This window comes from Furipterus horrens, unplaced genomic scaffold, assembly GCF_987537825.1.
Source record: "Furipterus horrens unplaced genomic scaffold, mFurHor1.1.pri manual_scaffold_5, whole genome shotgun sequence".
Lineage (NCBI taxonomy): Eukaryota > Metazoa > Chordata > Mammalia > Chiroptera > Furipteridae > Furipterus > Furipterus horrens.
In genome coordinates, this window is record NW_028327175.1 from 198,808,570 (window position 1) to 198,830,125 (window position 21,556).

The 21,556-nt window shown below is 52.3% G+C and overlaps 1 protein-coding gene across 1 annotated transcript in view; it reads right to left on the reverse strand.

Moving 5' to 3' along the window:
• LOC150010762 (transforming acidic coiled-coil-containing protein 2-like) overlaps positions 1-10,141 on the reverse strand; it is a 45,914-nt gene extending 35,773 nt beyond the window's left edge. The window contains exon 1 of the mRNA XM_090279445.1: positions 4,626-10,141. Within this exon, the coding sequence (XP_090135571.1) occupies positions 4,626-10,141 (5,516 nt within the window). The remainder of the gene's footprint in view (positions 1-4,625) is intronic.
• Positions 10,142-21,556: the final 11,415 nt, after the last annotated feature.

Below are 21,556 nucleotides of genomic sequence, written 5' to 3' on the forward strand. Positions count from 1 at the left end.
GAGTCAACAGACCCGTGCCGCCCGGTCACCGACGACAGAGAAAATTTGGTTTTGATTTGCTCGGCTCTTCTCATGGCAATTTAAAATATTACTTTTATGTTGGACTACAGTACACTACAGCACACAGTAAAAGACACATGTGAGCTTTTAGAATAAAACACAGTCCCAGACCTTTTCACTTGAAGCAGATTGCTACGGGCCACACAGTAGAGAAGGAGGAAGAAGGTCACTATCCTGAGCCGTTAGTGCATTTCGGCAGACAGCCCCAGCCAGCGCGGCTCACTTGTTCGGAGTGCTGTCTCCTACACCAAAACGCTGGGGGCCTGAGTCCCTGTCAGGGCACATACCTTGGTTGCAGGTTCGATCCCAGGTCAGGGTACGTATGAGAGGCAACCAATCCATGTTTCTCTCTCACATTGATTTCTCTCTCTCCACACCTTCCTCTCTCTTTAAGATCAATAAACTTTTTTAAAAGATATTTCAGCAAAGAATTCAGCAGTGGAAAAGAAAGATGACCAGGCTGGGACCTCAACCCGAGGAGAACAGTCTCCACCTGAAGAGAAATGAGCCCCAGAACCTATGGGCGTTGCACGTGGGCCGGTTTTCTCAGACCTCACGGCAGCGCGACGAGGCAGGGACAGAAATGCCCGTCCTAGAGCTGAGCAAACTGAGCCTGCACGCGTAACCAGTACGGGGCAGAGCGGGCTAGGAGTCTGGATCCCCCGCACGAGCTTCATCACCACCAGCTCCTGGCAGCATCCGCTAATGGGTGGCCACCCAACTTCTCCCAGAAGTCCCTGCTCCTGGACTTCACCTTTAAGGGCAACACCAGCTGCTCCCAGGTCACGCACACCCTGGCCTTGACCAGACGTCCTGAGACCTGCCCAGATCTCTGGCACTGCTCCTCGTGGGGAACAGGTCATCAGAGGTACTTAGCTTCCTCTTAAAGGCAAAGAAGCATTCCCAATGTTTGCATGACACTTGTAGGATTGTGGCTGCCGGGCAGAGAGACACAGGGCTCTGGGGACCCCACGGGAAGGCTTGTCAATAGCTGTCACAACTCTTTGAGGGGCTAGGGTGCACAGGACGGCAGCCACTGGCCACTCACGGCTGTTGAGTGCTGGGAACACGGCTGGTCCAAACTGAGACGTGCCGTGAGTATAAAATACGAGATTTCCAAGACTTTCTATAAAAACAATGTAGAATATCACCTGAATACTTTTATATCAATTACATCTTGAAACGATAACATTTGTGATACATTGGTTAAATAAAATAGGTTATCAAAGTGAATTAGATAATTATTACATTATATATTATAATTATTATATATATTATCAGAAGTTGTTGTTTTTAACACGGCCTCTAGAAAATTTAAGATGATATCTGTGGTTCATGCCACATTTCTATCCGGCAGAGCCGGTCTGGGCCCTTCTGGAGACCTTTGACTAAGTACAAGCTGGAATCTGTTCCAGCCTATTTGCTCAGATACTGACGTCTTTTTAATTCCCCTTAAGGGAGGGGAGCCAGGTCACCTCACCTGGCAGGCTAGAGGGGAGAGTCCAATGACAACTCTTCCCAGAAATCCTCAACCAATGAGAAAGTGGGGAAACTTCTTCCCAAGAGCCAGAAGCACAAGAAAGGCCCACCAGCCCTCTTTAACCCCATTTCCTCCAAGGAGCAGGGCAAAGCGGGTTATGGAAGCAAATGATCTAAACAGAAGTAGACTCCGAACCGCAAATGCAAGCCATGTACTTGAAAGCCACATGTAGAACGTCAACATTTTGGGTCGCCACATTTAAAACAGGAAAAAAGAAAGAAAACTAATTGTAATAATATAGTCTAACCTGATACATTCAAAATATGATTTTAACCTGTAATATAGAAATTATTACTGGTATACATTGCTTTTCTCACGTGAAATCTTCAACAACAGGTGTGTATTTACACATGTGGCACACCTGACACATGCTGGTATACTGGTCAGTCCAGCTCTAGAGAATCTAAAAGTCTATGACTCAAAGGACGCAGGGCAAAGTGAGCAAGAGACATTGGTCACCACCTGAATGTCCACTGCTCGGGAAACTGGTAAAGTCAGACAATGTCAGCCACTAAGATTTGTTTGCAAGGGGGTGGGGGTGGGGATCAAGTCTGTGAATATTTAAACAGAAAAAACAGCGGGTGAAAATACACTAAAGCAAAAAGAACGGGAATCGGTAGGGGGTGTGGCTGTGAATCCTTCTCTTTTCCTTTATACTTTTCTGTATCTGACAAAATTTTTAGTATTAATTTAGAAATTATAATTCTAAAACTTAAAGTGATTCAAACAACGAACTATAAAATATTCTTTAAACTACTGTGTGCTTGGTCCTGAGTTCTCCAAGAAGGTGATAAAGCATCCAGGGACATAGAAAAAGAGCTAGTGTATCATCCGTGGGGAGAGGGAGGCTTTTCCTGGTTAGGCCTTCTTCCTACACTTGAGCTGGGAATGTCAGACCACATACCAGCAAGGGCTGCCGGGAACAACCTGCTCAGTCAGCAGCAGAGGCGAGTGTCGGGTGCAGATTCAACCTGCATCTGTCTCAGCAGAAGCACCGGCGTCTCTCGGCCCAGAGCTACAAGAGCTGCCCTGGTGGGGCAGGAAAGGCAGCTGGGTGTTGGTGGAAGTACTCAGACTCGAAAAAAACAGGTGATTGCACATTCTTTCAGCATGTGCAAAACATGAGTCAAATCACTTACGAAACGCCTGCAGCTGTTTGGGAGAACACAATGGCCGGCCGCAGGTACTAATTAGGAGGCCAACCCCGCCCTTTGAGTGTGCCTGCATGCACGAGAGCACGCAGACACACACCTGACGGCCAGAGGTCTGGGGACGTTGCGCAGCCTGCTCACCATGTAGCTGCCCAGGGTACCTCCATTTCCCCCAACGGGTAAAACTTCCGGGCAGCAAATTTTGTGTAACCAGAGGTGGCATTTCCCTTAGAATAGTGTCCTCCTCTGACCTCAAGACCTAGATTAGTGGTTTTCCAGGGCTCAGGGGGTTGGAGTGTTGAGGTGTGATGTCTAAGGGGTGTGGGTTTTGGGGGATGGGGTTGCACAAGTCTCTGATTATACTAAAAGCCATCGAACTGTATACTTGAAATGAGTGAATCATGGTGTGTGAATTACATCTCAATAAATCTGGCTTTTTTTTTCCAAAAAATGTAATAAGCCCAGATAACAAAGCAACTCACTTGGTCCCTTTTACAACCACGGAGCTTTTAGTGATCTCAGCCCTTCTTTACCTGCGTGAAGAAGGGGAACAGCTATTTGCTTTTCTCTTGTGTAAGGACTCATGTATCGGCGGTACCCACCCTCCTCTGCAAACTATCCATCTGCCGGAGGAAGGAATCCTGATTCTACAAAGGCCGATAGCTTTTCACTGACCTTTCTGCTCCTCCCACATACCTGGCCTCATTGGAAGAGACCTCGCCCGCCCGTGACATCTGGGGCAGCCTTCTCAGGAGCCGAAGGGGGAGGGGAGGTGGATGGGCCAGGCCCTGGGCTCTTTCTGGGACCATGTTAAGAAAGCAACAGGGGGTCAGGTGGGCACTGTGCTTCATGTCCTGTTGAAAAGCCCACATTCCATTTAAAGTTTAAATGACTGCTATGCCAAAGGCCCTAGGAAAAATGTTTCGGGCAGTCAATGGGTTTGAGATGCTTCTGGACTGCTTAGGCCTCTCTACATTAATAAATGCAGATTCAAAAGCAGATGTATCTAGACTCCAGAAAAACACAAGTGATTGGCAGTGACCTACAACCCAACAGTGCGCTGCCAGCCAGCACATAGCTCATGCTTTGGACACAGTTTAAGTTGGCAGCCGTCCGTCTCTAGAGACGATGGTGTAGCTTCTTAAGAGTCTATCTGCACCGCCGAGAATGGCTGTGCAGTCCGACTCGGGAGTGACATCGTATCTGTCTCCTCCCGTGTTGAATCGACATCTTGCGATGACGCTGAAGCTAAAGAGCCTGGGCAGGGTAATATAGAGGGTCTGCTGTTGCCCATGCAGCAGACCCCCCTCTCTTCGCAGCTGAAGGGTCCAAGGGAAAGACGGAGTCAATACAGCTTGGCTTCAGGTGCGCCGCAGGAGTTGCCGGTATTGACTACAACGTCAAACCGCCTTAGGGACTCCGGCTCCGGATTTTCTGTCGGGGTTAACTCCCTTAGCCTTTCCCCTGAAGAGGTATGCCGCAAGGCAGCGGAGGTTTTTTGGAGTCAGAGTTTTCCTTCTCTGATGTGCCCTGACTGGAAGATCGAACCAGCGACACTTAGCTCGCAGGCCGACGCTCAATCCACTGAGCTAAACCAGCCAGGGCCGCACAGTTTAAGTAGGCTGAATGAAAGAACACCAAAGGTGTAAGACATGCTAAACAAACAGTCCCCACGCCTCCACCTATTACGCTCACATTTTCCATAATCTCAGCACATTCAGAGATTGACTGTAAGCAGGTAAACAGTTAGAGATGGAAAACTGGGCTTCTTAATAATGACCCATCTATCTGACTGACTTACAGAAATCAGGGTGAGACTCCCTTTTGGAGTGGATCCCACATTCCCATGGGAGTTTATTCTTGTAAGTAAGTACCTGTCAGCGTGGAGTGCCTCTGGAGCCAGGTTTTGCCGCGCAGGGCCCTGAGTCTCATCAGGTCCTGGAGGTGAGGAGACATACGCCTTCCTGTCCCCAGCAGGGGTCGGAGGCTCAGCTTGCTGGTGCCCAGCTGGGTGGTCCCCACGCAGGGTGGCTGCGGCCTCCGTCCCTGGAGCCCCCTCGGAGCAGCTGGGGTCCCCACAGCTCCCTGGCGGTACGGAGGCGGGAGTCGCTCCAGAAAACATCCTCGGCGTACCTGTTCCTGGCAGGTCACTAGGCACACATGCCCCTGTCTCAGCTGCGCTCAAAGTGACGTCACCCTCGGCTTCCCCAGCAGCTCCTGCCGCCGCCCGGGGCTCGGGCAGAGCGCCTGCCACTGCTTCTGGCTCAGCGGCGCTCTGGCTGCCCGGGGCACTTTGTTTTTCTGAGATGCCGGCAGCGCCTCCATGCGTGCCCTCTCCCCGAGATACGTCAGGGGTCCAGGGCTCACGGACGGCCCCGGCCACAATAGGAGCATCCCCGCGGGGGGAAGATGCTCCCAGGGCAGAGGTGGACACTGGCGTGTCACCTGGCGCTCCGGTGTCAGCAAAGCCCCAGGCGTCATCATCTCTGGGTCGACTGTTGCTGGTGGATGTGTCCCCGTGCTGTTTCCCAGAAGGAATTCTGTCGTCTGGAACTGAGTCCCCTTCCCTGTGGCTCTGGGGAGCCACCAGCAAGTCCGCAGCTTTCTCCACAGGAGTCTCTGGAGAAGCAGCCGGTGAGGAAGGGCCCGGAGCTGGCTGTCGCCGGCCGCTTTCCTGCGGCGGATGGGCCTGCCCTCCGAGCCCCGGCCCGGCGTCCCCAGCCCCCTCCAGCTTCTCGCTTTCCTTCAGCATCAGTGGGATGCCAGGCATTTCCTTCCCCACGTTGGCACCTGGCAGGTTCTGCTCTGCGACCCTCCCTGCCAGCCCCAGCAGCTTTTCTGGAGCTGACCCCTGGGGAACCCCAAGGGACGCCTCAGCCTCAGCAGCTAGCTCTTGCTTCTTTGAGTCCACCCAGAGCCCTGCAGGAGGGGTGCCGAGAGGGGCTCTGGCCTCTGCTTGAGTCCCATCTGGAAGCTTCTCTGGGTTTAATGGCACATCGCGGTCCTTGCTCTCTGCACTCGGACCAGCTCCTGCCTTTTCTCCTGGTGTGCGCTGGGGCCGGTCAGCAGTCAGGGCTCCGAACACAGATTTCTCAAAGATCCTGGTGATGTGCTCCCTGAAGTCAGGGAACCCAGCAACCATGCCGGTCTGCTTGGAGCTTGAGTCCACACCACCGGACGCGCCCTTCCTCAGGGCCTGGGAGGGCTCTGCCGTCCCCTCCCCGCTGCTCTCCGCGGCCCCCTCCCCGGCAGGGCATGCAGGAATCTCCCCGGGTTGAGCGTCTGCACCAGGGGCTCTGGCCGCTTTCTCCTCCCCTGTCGTCTGCTTACCACTGGCCGGAAGCAGTGCCCTGTCCAGGTAGGGCACCGGGTCCGCAGGTCCTTCCAAGTCCCCGGCTTTGGGGATTCCGCTGCTGGCTTGCACCACACAGGTGTCCCCTCCTGCAGCTCCTGGTTGCAAGAGCAAGGCAGAGGTCTTCCTGGAGGCGGCATTCTCCAAGGCAAGTGGGGGCTCTCGTGTGGGACAAGGGCTTTCACCAGGACCTCTGGGACCATCCTCTGCCCCTTTCCTGCCAGCACTGTCAATATGCAGGTAAGGAGTGTCCAGAACGGCCTCTTCTGGTGGCCCCGATGGCAGGAGCATCTTTGGATCAGGAACAGCCTGGGCTGCAGGACTCCCCACCATGCTCCCGGGAGTCCCACCCAGCTCTCCTGCTGGTGGCAAGGCATCCGGGCAGCCGGCCGAGGGCTGCTCCATGTGGCCGGCTTCACCTTGGGCAGAGGTGGGAGCTTGCTCCCCAGGAGAGGGGCACTGCTCCGTCTGAAGGGAGCCAGCACTCAGGGCACCTCCTGGCTCCTCCGGAGCCCGCTGCGTCCCCAGGTCTCCTTTGTCAACACCCGCACCAACTTCAGCGGCCCCTCCTGCCACATCGCGCTGCTCCTGGGCCGATGGGAAACTTCCGGGGAGCTTCTGCGCCCCTGCGTCCAGGGCGGCAGGGTTCTCCATTTCCTTCTGCGGGGCCAGCACTGGTTGCTGCCCGCCTGCCTGGGTTGCATCACACGCCTCCCTCTCTGGGGCATCCTGAGTGGGTGTGACGCCGGGGCTGGCAGGCGCTGGGGCTGGCAGGCAGCGAGCAGCATCCAGGAGAGCTACTGAGTCAGGCCGGCAAGACGGGGCCCCCGCTGTGTTCCCTCTTGCCTCCTTTGTCTCACCCAAGCCCAGGAGTGGGGGCCAGGCGTCAGCGGCGCCAGAAACACCTGGGTCCCCAAGACATGCTTCTTCACGCTGGCTGCTGGCTTTCGGGGCACCAGCCGGCTCCTGTTGGGACTTGTTCGGCCCCTGCCTGGCACAACCTTCGTGCCTGCTCAAGCTACCTGCGAGGGAAGAGTCTTGTGAGGTGTCTGCTGCAGGAAGCAAGACGCTGGACGGCTGGCCGTCGCCAGCTACCTCCTCTTGTCCGTCCTCCCCGAGTGCGGGCACCTCGGGTCTCATTGGGGCTGACGACTCCGCCTGCTTGGTCACAGGACTCTCCAGAACCATGTCCCCGGGAGCTGAACTTGGAGCGTCAGACAGGCTGACCTTGGGGAGCTCACTCTGAAGTTCTGATCTGGAAGCCTGCTCCTCTCCTCCATGAGCGGGCACGCGCGCATCCTCCCGAGGGTCCACGGGTACGTGGATCTGCGGAGAATCCGCACCTGGGTTCTTAAAACCTGGCTCACCTGGAGGATTCTCTGCCTCGTTTTCACACTGTTGAGCCTTCTCCCCGAGCAGATCAAAGACGGGTGCGTCTGGGCCCGGCTGGGAAGGCCGGCGATGGTTCTCAGAAGGGACGGAGGGTCCCTCAGGTGCCGCTCCTTGTATTCGGTGTCCTGGGCAGGACGGGATTCCCTGCTGATCTTGCTCCAGAGCGAGCATCGCAAGCCCGCAGTCCACTGCCAAGCTCTCCCCCTCGGCGGGATGTGGTCCATCAGCTGGGACTTCCTGTCCAGCTGCATCGTGCCCCAGCCCACGGGGCTGGGGGGACGTCAGCAAACCCTCCCCGTCACAGCTGCCAGGCTTCTGTGCGGACAGGTGGTTCCTGGTCTTTATTTCAGATAAGGTCTCCACCTCCCCGGCTTCGGGGGTGACCTCTGCAGCAGAAGTAGACAGGAAGTCTGATGTCTCAGGCTGTAAAGCAGGAAGAGAGTCCATTCTTCCCAGTCCCCCCATGTCTTGAAGGATGCCAGGACGTTTGGGCTGCCCTCGTGGCCCCTCCTGGACCGCTCCTTCAGGAACTAGGTGTTCACCAGCTCCCTCCGTCCCAGGGGGCATGACGGGGTCCGGCCCGTGGAGCTTCCGTGGTGACCCAGGCGCATGCACCACGTGGACTTCCTCCAGAGCCCCACAGGCCACTGAGCTGCAAGCTGCAGCCTCTGACGGAGACCCGGGCCTGTCCACGTGCCCGGGACCCCTCTCCCTGAGTGGCTGTGCTAAGGCCGTGCCCGGAAGGACTGTGTTCCCCACATCAGTGGTTAGCTTTGAAACCTCCTCTTCCTCCATCTCTGAGTCAGGCTTGCGGCCGAGGGCCTGGGGTTGCTCCCCCGACAGGTTTCCAGGATCTGCACGGCCACGTGGCTCTGGGGCTTCTTCCTGTCCTGTAGGATAAGCCCCAGGTGGTCTGCTTTCCCCCTTAGCCACACATGAGCTGTCAGGGGCCTTGGCACTGTCCTCTGGCCCCAGTGACCCAGCACTTACATCTGATGTGCTGGGAGGTGGGGGCGGCACCCCTTGTTGGGCTTCATGGCTTTGCCCCCTGTTGCAGACCTCTCCGCTCTCCTTCTGGGGCAGATGGGCAGGACTGTCTCTGGGGCTCCCTTCTGGACCCTCTCTGTCACCTCTGAGATCCGAGGTGGGCATCTCCTGTCCTGCCAACCCTGCCTCTGCCAGCTCTTTGGCTGGATCTGTAAGAACAGGCATCTCTAGCCCGGAAACCACCTCCCTGGCCAGCCAGCCGGGTTCTTTTGCGGCAGCCGAGGCCTGAGCAGCTGGCTGCGAAGTGAGGCTTGAAGCTGGACGTGGCTCCTCAGCACTCACATGCAAAGCCCCTGGAGATGGGTCCCCCGCTGCCACACGGACGGCTTTGCTGGGCGTGGCTCCTTGCACCTCTGCCTTTGAGTGATGTTGAGCATCGCTGGCATCCAGAGTCTCCATCCAGGAGCCCCTGGCCCCCGGCACCAGGGCAGGACGTGGCAAATCCCAGGGCAGCTCTGCGCATGGCAGTTGTGCCCCCGTTTGCTGCTGGCTGCTTTCCCAGGGAGCAGCAGTGGCCCCCGCTTCTGGGACAGCCCCTGAATCGTTCCCGGTGGGACAGCAGGCCCTGAGGGACGCTGAGTCGGCGACTGAATCCTGCAGCGGCATCTCTGCTTGGCAGTTCCCTCCATCTGAGGCTCTGGGGGCTGGCTCTTGTGGGGCCGGGGTCTCGGGCATTGGGGGGTCCTCCTCCAGGCCAGCTGAACTCTCCTTGCCTGACTGGGCTGCAGCAGGGCTTGTGGGGGTCACCTGTACTCCGGACCCTGGTGGAGGGAGGCCTCCTGCGGCCTCTTTCCTTAGGGACTCGAAACCACCAGGCTGGTTGTCCTCTCCACGCAGCTCTCTAGCAGGTGCTGGTGAAACTCCTGGCGACTGATCAGTGGAACCAAAGGAAGCTGGTTTCTGTCCCTCTTCCTTTAGGTCTTTCTCTCTTCCCGCACTGGGGACACTGGCAACCGCGCTGTGCTGAGTAGGGGCACACGCTGCCAGGGTGTCCCCCTCGGCATTTGGGGAAGACTTCTTCCTGGGGTGCTGAGCGAGGGGCCGAATGAGGGGCCAGTGTTCGGGTGCAGCTGGTGGGCTGGCCGGGCAAGCTTCGGGGGAGCCCTCAGCAAAGGGCATGTACCCCTCTTCCTCTCTTCCAGCCCTGGGGGCAATAGCACCTGCACCGCGCTGGGGAGGGCTGTCCCCCTGGGCATTTGGAGAAGATTTCCTCCTGGGGTGCTGAGCGAGGGGCCAAATGAGGGGCCAGTCTTCAGGTGTAGCTGCGGGGCTGGCCGAGCAAGCTTTGGGGAGGCTCTCAGCCAAGGGCATGGAGCCCAAGGGGCTCTCCTCCCAGGACGCTGGTGGGCTGGGCAGTGGAGAAGCTTCCGGGCCCCTGGCTTTCTGCGGGCACTTCCTTGGCTCAGTCACTTCTGGGGACGTGATGCCTGGGTCCGAGCTGGCAGCCCCCTCAGCCGCGGCGCAGGAGCCTCCGTGCCGGACACTGTCAACAACGAGAACAGTTATTGCATCATCGGCTCTCAGGGCTGCCGAGGACAGAGCCACAGCACAGGCAGAACCCCCCCATGCTCCCCCACCAAAGGCCCCCAAACACGCCATCCCTATGCGGCTCCTTCCTCCCACGAGAGCCGCCCCCAATCCTGGGCCTCCCGTAACCATCACACGTGGCATCGCCTTCTCCAAAAATCAACACCGGGGATCGCAAACGTTCAGTCTGGGGCTTTCCACGCTGGTCAGTACTGAACGGGGAAGCGTGGAAACAAAGTCCTCACAGCCCAAAATGCATGAAACGCAGGAAATTTTTAAATGAGTCTGATATACGAACAGAGGGTGGGAACCAGTTCTGTGTGGTCTACAACGAGGTCCCAAACACTCCCGGGGATCCTTGGATGCTCGGGGAAAAGGCACAAGAGAGCACAGCTGTGCTTTTACATAAAGATAATAGTTAACTGGAGGCTTCACACTCAACAGGTGTTACTGCAAGAGGCACCCCCCCCAAAGTCCGTTCTGTTTAGCTCTGGAATTTCTGCATGCGGCCTACATATAGCTCTCGGGAGCCGAATGAGCTTCTACCCGTGTTTGTGTTAAACACACTTAGCCGGGGGACGTGGGAAGGGAAACTAGGAAACATGCAGGAAACCTGGAAGAGCTGGGCTCAAAAGTACCGACTGGCTATAAATAACGATCCAGTTGTCGTAAAATAGCTTATCTCATACTCTGCTTGGACTGTATTTCTCGGCTCTACAGAGTTTTGATTACGTGCATTTTAAAAATTTAAAAAGACTATATTGTCAGTACGAAATCTTGCCAACGTAGAAAGGTAACAGAAGTTTTTTTTTTGTTTGTTTTTCTCAAGGCTTTTATCATTTTCTTTAAAGTGATGACAGGGAGGAAAATAGTGAAGGAAAATGTATGGAATCGTCTTGCAGCTGCCGGTTACACACACACACACTCACACAGACGGAGACCCGCAGCGTTTGGGATGTAAGCAACACCAGAAGTCCCGCTCTACACGGTCGCTGCCCATGCAAGGCGATGCATATATTCACATAGGAGCGATGCAGACAGTGGCAAGGGGAAGTGCATGCCTGTTAAACTTTAGAAATATGTGTTATGGACTGAGTTGTAGCCCCTGCAAAATCCATACGTTGAAGCCCTCACACCCAACATGACTGCCTTTCGAGACAGGGCCTTCAAGGAGGTAATTAAGGTTAAAGAAAGTCATGTGGATACAGTCCTGATTCAATGGGAGTGGCGTGCTTTTAAGAGACACCAGGAGTGCCCTCTTCTATGAAAGGACACAGCAAGAAGGTGCCATCTATAAGCCAAGAAGAAAGGTCTCACCAGAACCCAACGCTGCCCACACCCTGACCTTGGAAGTCCAGCCTCCGGAGCTGCGAGAAAATATATGTTTGTTGTTGCAGCTGCTCAGTCTGCGCCGTGATTATGGCAGCCGGAGCAGCTGATGCAATTGGTTTAAGGAGAGTGATTGGGCTGTCCTTTCAACAGTTTTGAGGTTTCTTATTTTCCAAGATGAAAAGTTGGGAAAATAATAAACGACATCAGGGCTTTCCATGGATTGTCTCCATAACCCTACCGATCGCCGTGGGAGGTGGGTCTTATTGCTGCTATTTTGCAGACGAGAAACAGTGAGAACAGAGAGGTTCAGCTCAGATCGGATGGGTGGTCTTATTCACTCTGTGCTGCCTCCAGGAATAAAAAGTTCCAAGGAGGGAGGCTGAATGCTTGTGGCCCCAAGTGCACATGTTGAAACCTAATCCCGAAGGCAATGATATTCGGAGGAGGGGCCTTTTGGAAGGTTATTAGGTCATGAGGGTGGAGCCCTCATGAACAGGATTAGTGTCCTCATTAAAGGGACCCCAGAGCACTCTCTGGCCTCTTCCACCTTGTAAGGACACAAGCAGAGATGGCCGCCTGGGAACCAGAGAGCTGGCTCTCACCAGACACAGAATCTGCTGGTCCCTTGATCTTAGACCTCCAACTTCCAGAACGGTGAGGGATAAGCGTTGGTTGTTTGAGTCCCAGTCCATGGTGTTTCTATGACAGCGGGCTGGACAGACTGAGACAGAGGGAAGAGGCTCTTGACCTGGCTTCAAGCCCCTCACCTAAGAAGTGCACGTGACATCAGATGGCATCCCTGTAGGAGGTGTGTGCACACCTTTGCTACACCAGTCATCCTATTGAGTGACAGGAGAATGGTGTGCCTGGGACACTGAAGAGATCGAAGGTGGACCCGAGAGAGAACTGGCTAGTGTCTCAACCAGATTGTAGTTTTCTGACCCCAAAGCAGGGCTGATGAGGGCAAAGAAGAGAGAACTCAGAGGGTAAATTATGTGAATCCCTCCGATTCCCAAGTGGTCAGGAGAACAGAAGTCCTCGTGGGGAGTCCTGGCCCGGCGCTGGTTGGTGCGTGGGCCTGGCCTTCTGGAAAGCGCAAAGCTCAAGAGGGTCACAGGCTGTGCAGGTGTTGGCTCCGTGGACTTTTCTAGAACCAGCACTTGACTTTCACAGTGTCCAGGCCATGAGCTGGAAGCCAAACTGCTTCCTAGTCTGGGAGAAGAACGGAGCATCATTCTAAGATGGAGCTCTCCTATTAATGGCGGCTTGATGAGGAGCAGCGCAGAGCCCAGCCTGGAAATAAAACAAACAAAGCCACCTCCTTGTCCCTACCTCGGGCAGGACCTGCCGGCTTAGGCAGAGTGTGTCGTTTTTATCCAAAGACAAGATGATAAATTTACTCGATTTGGACACCTTGAAAACGTGCGGGTCTTATCCCAGAGCACCCAGGAGCAGACATCTCGCTGAGGTGACACCCTCTCCCCGCAGACACGACCCAGACTCCGGTTTATTTAGCGTGAGCTCAGCAGCACCAGCCGCTTTGATTACCCATCAGAAGCCACTTTTAAAGCCACTCACAGGAGCTGATCTGCCTCAGGGCAGGAAACGCTCTAAGAACTGATCTGTTCAGAGTTCTGCGTTAATCAAAGCTTACATAATGTCCTTTTATGCTTCAAGATTGAGTCGGAATGTGTGGGATGGAGGTTCTGTTCACAATTCAAAGGCGAACTCCTGTGGGCTGGGCTCCCAATGGAAGGCTTTCAGCCCAAAGCGGGGGCGCCGCCTTTGTCTCGAGGTCAGGAAGGGGCACCCCAACAGCAGCTGCCTCGGTGTGGGCCAGACGCCCCCATCCCAACAAAGGGGCGGCGTGGGGTGCAGACCTGGGTGGGGGGTGATTTGCTGCAGCCAAGTTCTGAGCGCGCACGGGGAAGCAGAAAAGGCCCTGCCCACTCTGCTAGCGGGAGACACTCCCATCCACCAGCCCCTACCCTCACAGTCCCGAGCACAACCCAGCTGCAGACTGGGAACGCTGGAAGGAAAGGAGGCGGCCAGCTGAGGGGAGCGGAGCAAGCGTGGCCCCGCACTGCCAGGCTCGGAGAGCAGCAAAACTGGTGGCAAAACCGGCAAGATGGAGAGCTGCCACGTCCCTAGCATTTATAAGGCCAGGTCCGTGCGAAGCCCCTCCCAGTTAGGGTCGCGTTTAATGCGCACAGTAGCCCAGCGGTGAAGACGTCCCCCCATTGCACGCATGAAGGAATGTTTACAGAGCGGTTCAGGCCAGACCTGGGGACACAGAGTCCCTCTGCAAGGCAAGCGCGACCCCCGCGCTGCCTGGTCCACGGCCCCGCCACCGCCCACTTCCCGTGCTCGCCGCCTGTGACTCAGATGGGCGCGGGCAGCCGCCCCTTCTCCCGGCCTCTCCCGCCATCTTCGTCCTGTGCTCCAGGCTGCAGCCAGGGCAGTGGCTCAGAAATGAAAGCCCCACCAGGGGGAAACCCTCCTGTGGCTTCCCCTCGTTAGAGAGAAGCCAGGACCCCCAGCCTACCTCTCCCGCTGTGTCCGTCCGCCATGTGACACCCGCCTGGGGCCCGGGGTCCTCCCACCCGTCCCCAACACATCTCAGCCCCGACCTTCACTTCTCAGCAGAGCCTCCCTGACCCGGCTTCTCGGACCCGATCTCCTCCCACAAGCCCACCCGGGGATGTCACAGCTGCCATCAACATGGATGGATGGCCATTTCCCCCGCCACCTCCTGTCTTCCATCCGCAGTGCCTGGCATAGAGCAGACACTGACCACATGTGTGTCGGACTGGCTGGGGTGTTCGTTGGGGACCCACGCTGGGGGACGCGGCACCTATTCCGGAGACCTTGGAAAAGCCTTTCACGTTCTGAGTGACCCGTGCAGAGGAAGGAACTCTCGATTTAATAAGGAGGTGGGAGTTGCTGTGCCTTCGCAACCCTAAGATGGTATTTCACGGAGAAAGGCACCTCCTCACACACTCCTCGGAGAGCCTTGTGGATGAGGGCCACGTGCGGGGCCCTAACTAGCCCACACGGCGCTCCCTGCAGGACACCAGGGAGCCAACGGACCTCGCCAGCCCAGCCAGGCTCAGCTTTGCATTTTTAACCCAGTTTTAACTCTTTTCTGTGTTCATTCTGTGAGAGAGACACAAAGACCGTCATGCTTGAGCAACCCAAGCAACAGATGAAAGGAGAATAGTGGTGGGTTCTGAAGGGCTGCTGGGGAGCAGAGCGTGTGTGAGGGGGTGTGTGAGGGTGTGTGTGAGGGCGTTTGGGAGGGCGTGTGGGAGGGTGTGTGTGTGAGGGTGAGGGTGTGTGTGTGAGGGTGTGTGCGAGGGTGTGTGTGAGGGTGTGCAGCGCATGAGACACCAGCGTATCCTTCATACTCAGCCTACACTTTGCCATATGGACTTCTATATAACTTCAAGGTCAAGTGTCAGTCCCTTTATGAGAACCTGTTATCCAACACGGGTCGGGAGGGACTGAAATCCTCCCCAAATATTCCCAGCTGTCTCCTAACAAGTTCTTTGCAACCCTCCCGAGGGTCCTGAAGGGCAGCAGAAGGACTCCAGCGTGCGGTTCTCAGGGCGGTTGCTGCCGGGTGTGCCGGGCGGCCGCACACAGGCGCTCCCCACAGCCAGCATGAACTCTGTCTCTCCCGGCGTCGCGCTCCCGCCGGCCATTGTCCTTCAGAGGCACTGAGACACTGTCACAGCAGAGCGCCGATTCATTTAAACACGTTTCTAACATAATTAATTCTGATCATTTGGACATTCCTTAATAATCGAATACCAAAAGTAGAACTCCTATCCTCTTAGAGAAGACATCTATTTTAACTCACATTAAAAAAAAAAAAAATCTTTAAAACTCTAATAAGCCCAAATCAAGGAATTTGATAGAATGTTTACTGGAGTATTATCATTTCCTTAATTTTAAGTTAAATCCCACTAGGTATCTGTGGAAGAATGCAAACGAGCGTTTCCCTTGTGTGCTTGGAGTGTGAGGGCATTTTTCATTTTATTTTGACACCAAGAAATAAGGAATAATGGTAAACATATATTTGTTATATTCCTTCTTGATGGGACTTCTAACACATACTAAAAGCATTTTCCTGCCTTAGTCAACACAGTGCAAAATATTGAGAATGTAGTGAAATTCCCTCGATGACTAAAAACATCTTTCAGAGCCCTGACTGGTGTGGCTCAGTGGACTGAGTGCCAGCCCACAACCCAAAGGGTCGCCGGTTTGATTCCTGGTCAGGGCACATGCCTGGGTCGTGGGCCAGGTCCCCAGTTGGGTCATGCAGGAGGCAACCCATCAATGTCTCTCTCGTACATGGATGTTTCTCTCCCTCTCTTTCTCCCTCCCTTTCCCTCTCTCTAAAAATAAATGCATCAATCAATCAATTAATTAATTAAATAAAATAAAATCTGCCAGCATTTGGGCCACCCTCTGAACAATAAGCTGTCACCCGTGTCACCTGTGAGGCCGAGCTCATGTGGGCTGAGCTCCAAACTGTGTGGTTAAGGATTTCTTTTTAGAATGAGTCCCAGTCGCCAGCCTATTTCGCTGAGATTTGCCTCTGCAGCCCACGGACCTCAATGAGGGGGCGGGGAAGGGCAAAGCTGATTCTGTGTTAAAGGCGCGGAGACCGTTCCAGGTTCCTCCCCCGCAGTCATGCAGCTGCAGTGGCGAGTTTGGCGACACTAACTGCTGTCACAGTGAGCATCGGAGCCCATAAAAAGGCTAGAGGCGGCAAGTGTGTGACATAAGCTACTTTTGAAAAGAAAAAATTCTCACCCATGGCATTGTCCCTCTTATATATATATTTTTTTCTAGTAGGGTCTCCTCGTCTCTCCCAAAATAAATGCCAAGTGTTTTGCTGCATTTCCACTTAGAACCAGAGGAAGAAATTTGCGATGTTGGTTTTTTGATGTTTCGAGAGAGCCTGGAGGGAAGAGTGTCATGTAAGAAATTATGAAGTCCAGCAGGAGCCCTGGGACGTGAAGGCCCACGGCCCCAGCCACGGGAAGCCGCAGAGCACACCCTGCTGTTGCCCAGTGTAAGGCCTGGAGGGAGTGGGCCGGGGAGGGGGCCCAGTGGGAACCCGGCAGTCTCCCCGACTGGGCACCCGGGGAGACCCAGGCAGCTGGAGGTCCCATGGGAGAACACCAGAGAAGAGAAACCCGGACAAAAAGAGGACCCTGGGACTGGAAAGTACCAGTCATCACGTGCGCCTGCGGAAACCACCAAGGCTAGGAGGGAGCCACCCGAAGGGCTAACAGGGAAGAATTCTTGAAGCTCACAAAGGGCTGGGAGTAGTTCCCGTTTCCACCAGCCAGCATGGAAAACTTCCTAAGTCATGGGACGTTTGTTAAAGTACTGAGAAGAGCCTGGCCTCCATCGGGGGACAGTTAACCTTAGACTAAGCGCTGCTTTGGTGCCACCTCAAAGCTTAACAGCAAGACCCCGAAAGGATCAGTGGCTGATCCAGATAACCGCATCCCAGAGCAAAGTTCAAGAATATTTACAGAAATACAAGATTATTCAGAATCCAAAAGCATAAAGCCCACAGTGTCTGGCATGCAAAGAAGCAGGAAAATATGACCCATAATGAAAACGAAAACTCGGTGAATCAAAGCCAACCCTGAAATTATGCAGATGACAGAATCAGTACATGAGTCTTTCTTAAAAACGACTGTAGCCATATTCCGTATGTGCGAGAGGATAGTGGGAAGATTGAGTGTGGTAGGTACTGACAGGGAAGATACATAAAAGACCCCAATCAAAGTCCAGAGATGAAAACTGCAGGGTCTAAAATGAAGAACATTCTGGGTGGGATTAATAACAGATTTGTCATTACAGGGAAGAGGATTAACCAACTTAAAGACATAGCAACAGAAATGCTCCAAAATGAAGCAGAGAGAAAAAGCCTGAAAAGAATTAAACAGCATCCATGATCCCCAGGCCACATTGGAGCAGCTGAGTATCCTAATTAGCATCCCTGAAGGGAGAAGGGCAGTAAAAACGATGTGACGAAAGAAGGGCTGAGAATTTTCCAAATATGATGCAAACTAGAAACCCACAGATCCAAGAATCTAACTCCAAGCACAAGAAACAACAAGAGACTTCAACCAAGGCCTGTCATAAACCCAAGTGTTTAGAACCAGTAAAATGTCAAAAGCAGCCAGAGGAAAAAAGACAAAAGAACCAAGTAAGGATGACATCAGATTTTTTTTTGTTGTTGGGAACAATGCCGCCTAGAACACAGTGGGACAATGTCTTTACAGTAATAACCGAAAAACAAAACCTGCCCATCTAGGACTCTTTGCCCAGTGAGAATATCTTTCTAAAACACAGGTGACAGAAAGATTTTTTTCCAGCTACACGAAAAAAGAATTAGTCACCAGCAGACCTACATTTCAAGAAATGTTGAAGGGAACCCTTTCAGCCAAAAGAAAATACTACCTGAGGGCAACCAGGATTGACATAAAGAATACCAGAAATGGTAATGATGCAGGTAAATAGAAAGCCTTTTTCCTGATCACTTAAATCTCTTTTAAAAGGTAATCAGCCATATAAAGCAAAAATGACGTGAATTGTGGGTTTCGTGACACAGGGAGGAATAAAATGTGTGACAACAGCGCAAAGGCCCCGGGAGAAGTGGGGTCGGTGGTGGTGAGACTTTTTATGACACACAGAATGATCTAGTATCACTTGACAGTAGGTTGTGACACTTTACAGATGCCCGTTGGAGCTCCTAAAGCACCCACCTCAAATAGTACACATAGTTGTAATAATAAGTCAAAAGGGAGATAAAGTAGAACCAGTAAAATGATGTTGTTGTTTTTTTCCCCAAAAAAGGCAAAAAAAAAGAGGATATTAGGAACAAAAAAAGAGATGGACAGAAAAAATAAATAAGTTGTAGAGTTAAACCAACCATATTAATGATCACAGTAAACATAGATGGTATAAACACTCCAATTAAAATGCAGAGATAGTCACAGTGACTTAGAAATGCACCCTCCAACCATAGGCTGTCTACAAGAAAGGTGCTTCCGATTTTGCTTAAAAGGCACAAATAGGTTGAAAGTAACAGAATGGGGACAAAAGATAACGGATCAAAAGAAAGCTGTTGGGTCTATATCATATCAGACAAAGTGGGTTTTGGAGCAAAGAATATTACCAAGCATAAAGAAGGTCACACAGCGCTAACGGGTTCAATTTATCACAAGGACATTAATGTCCGAAGAGTTTATCTAATAAGAGAGTCTCAAAGTAACTGAAGCAAAAATGGGTTAAAGGAGAAAGGGTCAAATCCACAATTATAACCTGATGGTTCCACATCTCTTTTCCAATAATCAAAAAATGAGTAGATAGAAAATCAGTACTGATACAGGAGATCTGAACAATATTTTCAACCAACAACGACCTAACTGGCATTTATTAAACACTCTCCCGTAGCCGCAGAATGACATTCTTTTCAACTGCAGACGGAACACTTACAACACAGACCATATTCCACACATAAAAATGTCTCGATAAATTCATAAAGATTTACATCATTCGAAGTATATTTTATCTGGTTACAATGGGATTAACCTAGAAATCAGTAACAGAAAGCTGTTGGGAAACTCTCCAGCTATTTGGAAATGAAATAATATACTTCTAAAGAGCCCCTGAGTCAAAGAAGAAATTAAAAGGAAAGTTAGAAAGCATTTGAACCAAATTCAAATGACAACACAAATATCAAAATGTGTCAGGTGCAGGACTTAGAGTGACTTTTAATAAAACTAAAGCCTTCATATTAAAAAAGAAAGTCTCAAGCCAATGCCCGCAGCTTCCACCTTAAGAAACTATCAAAACATTGGTTATACTGCATGAATATACTTACTTCTACTGGACTGGACGTAGAGTTAGTTAAGATGGTAAATGTTAAGCTCTGTAATCTTTTATCAATAAAAATAATTTAAAAAATCAACAAGTGGCAGTGAATAAAAGAAGCAAGTATATATACCATTTAATCCTATTGATATCTCAAGAACCGGCAAACCTCACCGATGGTGGGCGGAGTCGGGATAGCTGTCAGCCTTGGGAGGGGATGTGGGAGAGGTGTGTGGGGGTGGAAACCCTCCTCGGGCCCTCAGGTTCCCACTCTAACAGTAGGCATTTTATACGCATAGAAAATAACAGGAAAAAGAAAAAGAAAAAAGAAACCATGGAGACAGGAAGAGACAGCGTTGCCAAGGGTTACGGGGCAGGGAGAGAGGGTGAACAGGTGGAGCACAGTGACACTGTCCTGTATGTACTGTAATGGCGGGTAGGTGGCATCATGCGTTTGTCAGACCCATAGAATGTACAACCGCGAAACGTGAACCTCAATGCCAACTGTAAATTTCAGTTGATAATAATACATCCATATTGGTTCATTAGTTGTAACAAGTGGACCACACGAACGCAAAATGTTCAGAATACAGAGGACTATATACTGAGGAGGGAGAGCTTGTGGGAATTCTCTGTGCTGCTCGGTTTCTCTATAAACCTGAAACTGCTCTAAAAATAGTCTATTATTTGATTACATCTTTTTATATGTAATGGAACATATAGTATGATATATTTTCCTTAAATGGGTTTTATATTTAAGGATATTTAAGTATATATGCATGTACACCCATTGTTATCTCACAATCATCGAAGAACTAGAAAAAAAGAGAAAAGTTTGAGGAAAACACTAATATTTTAAGAGCAACTGTCTGTAAGTGGTGGGAGAATTGGTGACTTTTCCCCCCCTCTACTTTCCACTTCTCTCTCTTTTCCACGTTGTTCCGATACATGGGTATCATCTCAGGATGGAAAAATACTCTGCTTCCCGTAAACGTTCTGCTGGAAACCAGACGAGCAGAGAGCAGACACACACCTGATTCAGCACCTGACCTTCTTTTCCAGCCAGTGTCAAAAGCTGGGCCCTCGCTCCGCGCCTCCCTGCCTCCCGCTCTCCTCTCTGTGTTTACTTCCAGCCGGAGACAGACAATGAGTCAGAAGCAGGACAGGAGGCGGAGGCTGCACCCGCTCTGCGGGACACACCCCGCCTGGGCAGAGGCCTGTGAAAAGGCCCCGGTCTTCACAGAAGTTTGTTTGGAAGGGACAGAATGCTGGGACACCCAGGCCTCGGCCATGAAGAGCTGGCCCTAGTGCTGCTCATGAAACACATCAGATCTTTTTTTTATTTTTATTTTTTTATCCTCACCTAAGAAGATTTTCTTCATTGCTTTCTAAGAGAGAGGAAGAGGGAGGAAAGAGAGAGAGAGAGAGAGAGAGAGAGAGAGAGAGAGAGAGAGAGAGAGAGAGAGAAACATTGATCGGCTGCCTTTTGTATATCCCCCAACTGGGGACTGAACCCGCAACCCAGGTATGTGCCCTGACTGGGGATCGAACCCATGACCTTTTGGTCTACAGGACAACACTCCCATCAACGGAGCCACACCAGCCAGGGCATCCCATCTTTTTGATTTTCCTCTTTTCTGGGTCTAAGAATTGACCGTGTTTAGAGGGAAATTCAATTTCAAGGACAGACTGTAGTTTGCTTCCTAACGAGGAGACCACAACACAAATATATTCAGACCCCGGTGAGAGCTCAACAAAATGGCTAGAGCCTGAGCTTTGGGTGGCTTCAGACCAAGCTGGATTCTAGTCTGTGTGACCTGGGGCAGGTTCCTTGACCTCTCTGATCCTCGTATGACCCCGCCCGTCACCTGTCCTCATCTACACTGGGCTGCTGGGAGCAGTGATGGGCTGAGGCCCCGGGTCCGTGCCCACCATTAGGGAGATTTAGTCCACAAATGGCTGGGGGAGGGGAGCTCACTAGTTCATTTTCTTTCAAACCATCCTTCTTCCTTCCCTGATCTGCTGCCACCCAAACACCATGGAATTTTTGTTCTAAATTCGTATGTTTAAGAAGGCCAAGAGGTTGAGCTTAATAAATATGCTACAACGCCTATTTCCCAAATTTAAAGAAGCTCTGAAATGTCCTATTGGGGAGGCTAGTAAGCCTAGTCCTGCCTAAATTCTGTGTCCTGTAGATCTGTAATAACTCTAGCTGTCCCCTCTGCCTGGAACGGCTGCTCTCCCCTGCCA